The sequence below is a fragment of the Electrophorus electricus genome, chromosome 9, assembly GCF_013358815.1.
Source record: "Electrophorus electricus isolate fEleEle1 chromosome 9, fEleEle1.pri, whole genome shotgun sequence".
Lineage (NCBI taxonomy): Eukaryota > Metazoa > Chordata > Actinopteri > Gymnotiformes > Gymnotidae > Electrophorus > Electrophorus electricus.
Genome location: NC_049543.1, coordinates 18,209,192 through 18,218,853, shown reverse-complemented (window position 1 = coordinate 18,218,853; position 9,662 = coordinate 18,209,192). Strand labels below are relative to the sequence as shown.

The 9,662-nt window shown below is 40.0% G+C and overlaps 1 protein-coding gene across 1 annotated transcript; it reads left to right on the top strand.

The window, feature by feature from the left end:
- Window positions 1-7,181: 7,181 nt before the first annotated feature.
- Window positions 7,182-8,957, top strand: LOC113585412 (neurotensin receptor type 1-like). The gene is made up of 3 exons (XM_035530251.1): window positions 7,182-8,083; window positions 8,166-8,249; window positions 8,366-8,957. Exons 1-3 carry the CDS (start codon window positions 7,228-7,230, stop codon window positions 8,422-8,424), a joined length of 999 nt encoding a protein of 332 aa, XP_035386144.1. The 5' UTR covers window positions 7,182-7,227; the 3' UTR covers window positions 8,425-8,957.
- The last annotated feature ends 705 nt before the right edge of the window (window positions 8,958-9,662 follow it).

Below are 9,662 nucleotides of genomic sequence, written 5' to 3'. Positions count from 1 at the left end.
TTGCGGCCCTGAGAGTAACGGCAAATGGCAAGGCAAGAGGGCCAAATGACCCGATACGGGCCAGCGAGAGGAAGGACAGGGACCAGAACAACAACAGACACAGGGACGCGCACACTAATGGTGAAGTGCACAAGCTGTTTTGCCCATTTCTGGGGCAGGCTGGTGCTGCTGCCTTTTTGCCTCTATGAGGCTTAGGCGTAGGCGCATGCACTCTGGGGCTAGGGGGAGTGTCTTCCTCTGATGACAATGACAATGCCTCCTTGCAAGTCACCCAGGGCAGCTTGCTTGCTCCGAAGCGGCGCGCCCTGGGCAGAGCCTTATATGGAGCCTTGGGTGCTGGAGGCTCATCGCTCTTGTAGTCTGCAGTTATAAGAGGGAGGGCCCCTATGGAGGACTTCCTCCACCTCCATTGATGGGTCCTCCTCACAATCAGACTTAAAGTCCGACCGCAGACTACTGTCGCTGTGCTCCTCCATCTCTCCACTGTCCGTGTAACCCTCATGTGACGCAGGGGTTAAGCAGAATGCACGGATGAGTTGCAGAAACAATAACACACATTTATTTTTGCACATATAACAAACACGACGTAGCGTGCAGGCTAATTGGGTCAAATACTGACAACATCCACAGTAAGACAAGAGACATATATACATGCACGATAATGACACAAAACAAGGATCAGGTGAGAAACACGAGAGGGCGTGACCATGCAGACGAACACACACACATGGAGATGTTGGTGGGGGGCGTACCACGACATAAATAATCTGAATTATTATAAGAATTTTAGGTTTTATTAATTTCATTACTTTTCCTGTTTTTTGTAGATTAATTTTTTTTTAGTTTAAATCATACCATATGTTTTATACAAAATTGTGGTGTAGACTGCTTGCTTGTGTTTTCTATTAACAACAGTCAGACCTTTCTAGCCAACTCTCAAAAGATTCTTGTAAACATCTGTTAATTTTATTTAAAGAGAACAATGAGTAGCAGTACTGGTTGTCTTGGAGCTACAGTGGTTGTTTTGGAGATATATGTATATTTGGAGATAGATGGAGCTGTAATTCTGTTTTCCATATGTTGCGTTTTCCATATATTGCTGCTATATGTTTTGTTACCTCTTTAGCTTTTCATTGCTAAAATAGCAAGCAAAGCATTAATGTGTGAGTGGCCGTGTGTGCTTCATTGCAGAAGCAGCTGCTGTAGTAGCCTAATCCAGTATATCTTTATCTCGGGACACAATAGATGGTCCATATGTTTGCTCAAACCCATTTTCCACTGTACCTGAAGCAAGCCTTTAGTAAATAACTGATATAGGCATACTAGGAGCTAGGATAGAACAAAACTGTGGTTTGGCTGGTGTGTTCCTTGGACTAGAATGAAAAACTGACCTCACCCATGTGCTGTCCTTCTCAGCATGGGTCAGCTGCCACTGCCTTACCTTACCAGAGTATCCTGATCCTGGATGAGGTCAGGGCCGCCATGGACCTGGAGACATACAGCCTGATCCAGAGCGCCAACCGGAATGGGTTTGCCCACTGCACCATGTTCACACACACCATCCTGGACAGCTCATGGTGAGAAGGGGGAGATGAGTCATTCTGCTTTTTTGAGCATGATTAATGTGAAAAAGTTGTCCATACCAGACTTTACTGATGACATTTCTCTTTAGGATGGCCTTAACCTTACTGCAGGGCACTAATGCTGTCTGTTACATGATTGCATCCAAACATATTGAGACCTGAACATAACATAAAGATTCCACTTTTACTGGCAAAGTTGAGATCCATTTCTCACGTTTGCTATGTTGTAGTTGTTACAGACCATTACCTATACTCTCAGCATCCACTCAAAGGTTCAAGAAAAGCAAGATGGTTTATAGATGTGAGTCCCATGGCACTAATGGCTCTTCTTGCGAAAAGTGCTCATCATCTGTGGCAACATCATCTTCAGCATGTTGAATGCTCATACAGTTTGGACCACATTTTGTTTCATTTGTGCAGGGAATTGGCCAAACCTGTAACGCACTGTAAACGCTTTTGTATTTGCGTCCATGCATGTGTAGTTTTTGCCTACATGTTTAGAACATGTTTTGAATTACTGGAACCTAACAATTTTATCTTCAAAACAAGTGTTTGATGCATGTTCAGTGCTGCATTTCCAATAAAGCTATATTTCAACTAACCAGCTCTATGATTCCACAAGACCCATATATTGTTGCTGTCATAAGAAGTTGTGTTTTTAAAAAATAGAATTTTTGGGAGAAGAAACATTTTTAACATCTAATGTATTTCATCTAACATCTACCAGTGTAAATCCATATCATTTGGAACCTTTTTTGTTGGTCCAATTATTATGAAGTAAATGTAAAGCAGGCATTTTCAAATGGTTTAAAAAAAATTATTAAAAGTGACAGTGGAAGTGACAATATGCTATTACACCTTAAGAACTATTATAAAATAAAACTTAAGAAAGCCCTTCTTATTTTTCACTGCAACTCAAAATTTCCATTTCTCTTCACAGGGTGATGATGTTGGATGCTGAGAAAATAGTCGAGTCTGATTCCCCCAGTGTACTGTTTGAGGAAAGGGGCTGCTTCTATTCCCTGGCAAAAGAAGCTGAAATCTCATCGATACAATATACAGTACTTTGAGCACTGCAGAAGTGGCAGCCCAGAGCATTTGACAATGAAACAAGAAGTGGTATGCTTGATTGTGGTTGACAGTGTTCTGCTATGATGCCAATACAAATGAGCTAAGCAGAGCACCACTCCACAATAATTGTTAATAATTGGAAGAGTACTGAACCAGAAAGGGCTTACTGTTGCAGATGATGTCACTACATTTTACATGTTCCAGTTTTAACTTAACCTTTTAAAGAAATTAAGCAGTCAAGGGGAAAATAATCTGTGATGTCATCTAGACCTTTTCTAATAAGTATCTTTTCTGTGTGTGACCTATTGGGTAGTAATAAAGTTTTTGCTTTCTTTTCTTCTACATATTTATTTATTTGTATCTTGGGCCAGTATAACACAACAGGCTTTCTAGTCAATCCCTCAGCCCATAAACCCAGATCTCTCTCACACACAAAAAAAAAACCAAAATACAAATTTTTGTTTGTAATTTAGTCCATGAATTTAACCATAAAATTGAACACCTTTTGCTTTTTGCAGTTTGTTATTCCTTTCTAGAAATAAGTTATAACAAGATATTTTGATGCAAACCATGTTATTTCCTTATTGACAGGAATTTTGAGCTGTGAACACATGAAGTAGCCTATAAAGCTATTAAGCACTAGTGCTAAACACTCAGGTTATTCTGTTAAAATATGTTTGTGCTGTTTTAATATGTGTCTATATTTGGTGTTGTGGAATCAATGTTGTTATTAATATTGGTGATGTAAAATGAAAAAAGACCTTGCTGATTCAAACTGAAGACATTTGTAGGCACATAAAATTGGGAAATAAATTTGCACGGCTCTTAGGATCACATGGCTCAATTAAGAACTTAGTGAACTTAACCATAGCATTGCCATATTGCTATGATTAGATGTGATAGCTACCCTTCAGGCCTTCATTCAACCATATAGTTAAATGACTATGATTCATCTAGAAATTTAAGTTCCAAACCTTTTAAAACAGATATATTTCATTTTTGTAGATAACTTGAACTGTTAGATGAGTTTTATATGATTTACCCGTAAAAGCATTATTTGATCTTCTCTTTGTTCTGCTTATATCATCTTTATGGTACAAGCACAAAATTGTGTGTTTGTCCTTACGAATGACTAAAATATTAAGATATATAATAACCAAGATATTAAGGGAAAGTTACCACATTGAGCACTAATAAACAATCCTGATTATGTTCTTTACAAACAGCAGCAATGTAGATCAGGCTATTGAAATAGTTCTTAAGAAGCTCTAGTGTCTACAGGTTTTGGGACCATTTCTTCAGAGAAGCAACTGATTTCACTAAACAATGCTTTTTTATGGTTAAGGGGGTGTGGTTATTAATGAGATGTGGAACTCTGAAGGTGTGGAGCACCTGCAGATACTAGCCCCTCATGATTAAATAGTCATACTGTAAACTTTCTACAATTTAATCCAGCAAATCAAGGTTTTAAGAATCATTCAAGTATCTGAGCTAGATGTGGCAGATTAGGGTGGGAACTGATCTCTGCACAGGGAAGACATTTGGGAAAACACATGCATGTTCCCTCTCATTTCATGACATGAATATTTTGTGTGAGCTGTCTAAATCCAAGTAGGACTCAGGGAAGGTCTTTCATCATGTTTGTGCTTTGATCCACCATGCTGTTTGGCTGCTAATTTATCTGTCTGCCATGCTCTAAGAGCCTATTGAGAGCATGCAGGAGAATGGAGATAGACTGGGTTTAGGAAGCCAGTTAGATTAATTTCCATACAGCCACTAGTAATGTGCTGTGTGTTTATCTAGCCCAGAAGGGAACCAGGAAGTACACTGGTAGCCTGTGCATGATGATTGTGTTGTACCATGGATTCAACATCCGGTAATGAAGTCTAAGAATACACTGGAATATAATATGGAATTAGGCATTGTTAAATTGCTGTTTTTGCTAATTGTATATTTTAAAAAATGCATGCAGACTATATGATCAAATTTAAATTCTCAAATGCTGAGGAATAATAAAAATAATAATGTACTAAGAAAAGTAATTAATAGAACATCCATTTCAATCTAATAAATGAAGAGGTGTGGCTTTGATTTTCAATCATGATCTGTCAACACAAGCTTAGGATCAGGTGTGATTTAATTTCCTTCCATTCATACTCACTCGCTCAGTTGCTATCATCTTTCTTTACATCTCTCTTTCTCTGATTAAAAAGCAAGCTTATCTGTGATAGGTTGTATAAGAATGGCTTATACTTGCTGTTCACTGTTCTATAGTTTCCTGATGAAGACTGACATGAATGAAACCCACATGGAGAAAGACACAGCTCAGTAATGCAATGAGCTCTGCTGCTGGGGCTCAGTTTTGCTTGGCTTGCCATTCTCCACCAATCATGTTGTGGCATTCAACAGTGTCTGGATAAGGAGGGGTGTCAAATCACCAGAAACCAAGTCTGGATACTAACGAACCCATACAAGGGAGAGCCACAGGCTCTGCTCCCTTGATTGGAAACATGGCTTAGTTCCTCCCGCTTGTAGATCTACAATGGTTCCAAATAATAGATAAACATACTTGGAAAAGCTTAAGATTAATATTGTCATAAAACAAATAAATGAATTGTGTAATAGATGTGTTGTAGGGACATGAGCAGCATGTAGTACAAATACAGTATATCTGAGGAGATTCTTTCCCATTTTCACCATTTTGTAATTGATAGGCCAGGGCAGCACTTGATGATCTATATAGTAGAAAGCATTTCTGTGGTTCCCATTGCTTATGATGCTCCCAGTCGTGTCAGAAATCCATTTCTCCAACTTGACTCCTCGTAAATCCATTTGCTAAGAGCCCAGGTTCATGTGTAAATGAAAGTCTCCATGGAGACACAGGGATCTATCTTTGTCTTAGCATTCATGCCCTCATCATTGTCATGTGAATGTGTGTGCCCATAATGGGGGAAAGGTGGGGTTATGACATGCTATCTGCCAGGCTGGGAGAGCTGCATGCACTGTGGTCTCCCCTTTACTTCTCTTTGTTCAAATTATTATTGTGTACTGCATTTGAGAAGTGTACTTCTTAGATGCATTCTGAGTGTGTCAGTACTGTATTTATATTGCAGAACATCTCTTCACTCATCTCTTCACTCATATACAAATCTGTAGTCCATAAATAGTTTGCCATCATCACAGAAGCATGTTGCTCCTACTGCATGGCCAGTATTGAAGAGCCACAGTTTTTACACAGCAAGATTTATCATTTTGAATCTCGTTTGTATTTTTTCATTTCTTTTTAAAATTGCTGCCTTCTGGCATTTAGCTTAAAAAATGACTTACATTTCCTTTGGGTTTTGGTGTATTTGCTTTTTTTGTTTTTGTTTTTTGTTTTTTGAAAGTTAAAGTAGTGTTATATAATAAAAGCATACATACTTTCAGCACCAACAAGGTTCTGTAGATGTTAAGTATGGAGTGTGAATTTGGACAAAATGTAAGCGGAATTAATCAATCTGCATACCTGCAGTTTGGCTATAGAATTCCCTTACTCTTTCCTCTGGAGATCTGTGTAAATTGCACAACATGCAGACAGTGAAGAGAGAGAGAGAGAGAGAGAGAGAGAGAGAGAGAGAGAGAGAGAGAGAGAGAGAGAGAGAGAGAGAAAGAAAGAGAGAGAGAGAGAGAAAGAGAGAGAGCAAACTGAGTGTGGAGGGGTTGATGTTCACACGCAATGTTTCATTTGGTGTTTGAATCAGACTTGGATGCACACAGATGTCTTTTGACACTGAACTGTTCCCAGTTCTTTTCACAGTAAGTCATTACTTTAATTAAATATGCTATTATGGTAATTGTGTTTTGTAACAAAATGCCTATGGGATTTTAGGCAGTAGACGGTGTTAGCATGTTTTTACCTGACAAGTTTTAAAGCCACCTGTTTGCTTTACTCTATAAATGTGATTTATCCAGACCATGGATTATCATCAGTAGTCAATTAAAATGCATTTCAATGTCTTTAAAATGTTTACAAATTAGCTGTAGTTAACAGAATTAAATAATGATAAATCCACAGATTGAAAAATTATGCATTTTCTTTCAAAATTATTTTTTAAGGATCACAGTTGTGGGTTATGCTTTTTCCTGGTTTCCCTGTACGTTTTATTCCCACAATCCAGTACTCAGGTGCATGTTGTCAGCAATAGGTCCTTGCTATATGTAAACATTCCAAGTCACAGAGAATGACAATTAAACAAAAAGCAACAAACTGGGTGAAAGAGACATTTTACAGAAAGTAAAAATAGCTCATTAGGATCTGGGGAACATGTTGAGGATCTGTATAATCTTTAGCCAAGCTTTGATGTTTCAACATTACAGTTTGTAACTTGCACAATCACTGAAATAGCTCCTAAGATGGTAAAATGTCAATTATACATAGTATGCTATAACTTGGAACTTCCTTTATTAGGTGCTTTTTTTCTCTCCTTTCCTCTGAACATTTTCAGATTCCCGCTGAGAGGAGTGCTTGGCAACGACACGTCAGTGTGGAGAGTGATTCAGGCTATTAGGCTCCACATTCTACTCATCAGCTAGCATGAATGAGTCGCTAGGGACATTCCAGCTCTCCTGCAACACAAGCCCCAGCCTGGTGCCTGACCTTTACATCAGTGTCACCAAGCAGGAGCCTTACCACATCGCCATCCCTATGACTGTGTTCTATGCTATCCTCTTTGTCTTCGGGGTTCTATTCAATGGCATCAGCATCCTGACACTCCTCACGGACGTCCGCATGAAGGCCAGTGCCATCCAGCTATACCTCCTCAGCCTGGTTCTGTCTGATGTCCTCCAGCTCCTGACCATCCCCATCACTGTGTACCGTTACTATTGGGAGAGCTACCCATGGAGGCTGGGTGAGCCCTTGTGCAAGGCTTACTTCATGGTGCGCCAAATGTACTGTGCCACCACCAGCTGGGTCATCCTGGCATTCACAGGTGAGCGCTACATGGCCATCTGCCACACAATGCGCTCCCTATCCAGCCTCCAGAGGTCTCGACTGCCCTGCCTGTTGGCCTGGATCTGGCTGCTGTCACTGGGCTCGTCTGTGCCCTTTGCTCTCGTCTACAGGCATGCACGGGCATGCATCCTGGACTATGGGGCTACATCACCCGACAAGGCCTTTGTAGTATCTACCATGTGCGAGATGACAGAAGAGGAGCCGTCCCCCGTCTACAAGGGCGCTCTGCTACTTCGAGGCATCCTGTGCTTTCTAGTGCCCCTCATGTGCATCTTCACCCTCTACATCCTCATCATTGCTCACTTCAGATACAACAGTCGCCAACGCACAGCCATGGGCATCACCAGGGCGGTCGCCAGTGGTGATGGCAGAACCACACAGTGCCTCCAGAATGGCAAGCTGCTGCTCCAGGAGAAGCGGGCACTGCGGCTCATGGGTGAGACAGCGTGTTTGTGGCGGACTCCCATGGAATTCTTAGGGTGGCATCATTTGTCAGCTGCTCTTTTCCTGTCTTGCAGGTGCAGTGGTGGTGGCTTTCTTCATGTTTAACTTCCCTGACATCGCCTCATCACTCATGCAGGTGTATGTGAGCTCGTGGTCAGGTACGGTGCTGACTGTCTACACTGTGCTCAAGTCCTACCTGTCACTGCCCCTCTGGTATGTAAACAGCGCCCTCGACCCCATTCTCTTCTGCATTTCCTCCAACATGTTCCGTAAGGCCTGCTGGACAACTATTGGCCCATTCAGGCCCCCATGGCTGCGGTTCTGCAGACATAGGAGCACAACGTCGGTGACGAGCATGGTTAGCCAGACCTCTGCAGGAGCACTCAGCATGTCAGCCTGAGGGCCTCTCTCTGTTATAAAAGGAGAAACATTTCCCTGAAATCACTATATACTGACTACCGTAAAATTGGCAATTTGTTTCAGATATTGTAAATTGTGTTCATGTTGTGCTACCAGGTTGCTTTAGGTGTCTTTCGTTGCTTCAGAAGTATTTCTGTTAGTGAATTCAAATGGAAATAGCTTCATTCCCTTTATCATCTTTGTCTAAAGGATATTCTGCATTGGGGAGATGATTATTGGTCACATTTGCAAAGACAGTTTACAGATCAATATAAATATATCCCCATTGAAGACATTGAAGTTTTCTGTTTTCAAGATGCAGGCAGCATTGTCTCTCTCTTTTAATATTTGATTGCTGCTTCTGCTGCTGTTGTTGTTATGATGTTGTTTTTGTTGTAATGAACAAAAATGTATACCCATGATTTTTTGTTCAGTTATAGTGAAATATTACAAAGAACATTATTAGTTTTTTTTTTAATTAAAAACCCAGTGATGCTGTGGTCTAGTGGTTTTGTTGTGTTAAATCTGAAGATGCACCATTAATGATCAAATAATGTTCAATGCTGCACCTGCATTTGTATATTCATTTTGAGACCTTGACAATTAACTACTTCTTGTGAACATGAATTGCTGAAATATTCCACAAACGTTTATAGGTTATTTATTGAAAGGCAACATTATAATGAAAAGAAAAGAGTACTAATGCCTTTGTCATTTTATTTTACTTGCATGTGATGTCATTTTCCCCGCATCTGTCAGCTTTCATGTCGAACCATTCTGCGTACCATTTTATTATTTGTTTAGTTACTGTAGTCCTTTCACTTTTCACAAAAAATGTAAAGATATCCAAGATCGCATTCGCGATAGGAATTGACGTGTACTTTGTTTTGTAAAATGTCACTTTCATCAGTACCACAACCTTGGGTGGCCAGTCGTTTAGTCTTCCGGGGTAGTATACGGACTACCCCTAGTGGCTGAAAATTCAGAACACGATATGAAAAAACTACGTAAAACTACAAATATCTGAATGCAGCGGGTTTTTTTTTAACTATATTTAATTATTAGGCTTGTATTCAACTTTAGGTTATCTATGTAAATTTAATATGGTAAACTGAAAATAAATATGAAATATAAATATGTAAATATTAATTCACCGTGAATGGATGTGGATA

What these genes read in the sequence shown, in the direction of transcription:
- LOC113585412 (XM_035530251.1), top strand. Translation starts at nt 7,228, where the DNA reads ATGAATGAGTCGCTAGGGACATTCCAGCTCTCCTGCAACACAAGCCCC. An exon ending in GCGGGCACTGCGGCTCATGG is followed by an intron (nt 8,084 to 8,165) that starts GTGAGACAGCGT and finishes CCTGTCTTGCAG; the next exon opens with GTGCAGTGGTGGTGGCTTTC. An exon ending in GTATGTGAGCTCGTGGTCAG is followed by an intron (nt 8,250 to 8,365) that starts GTACGGTGCTGA and finishes ATGTTCCGTAAG; the next exon opens with GCCTGCTGGACAACTATTGG.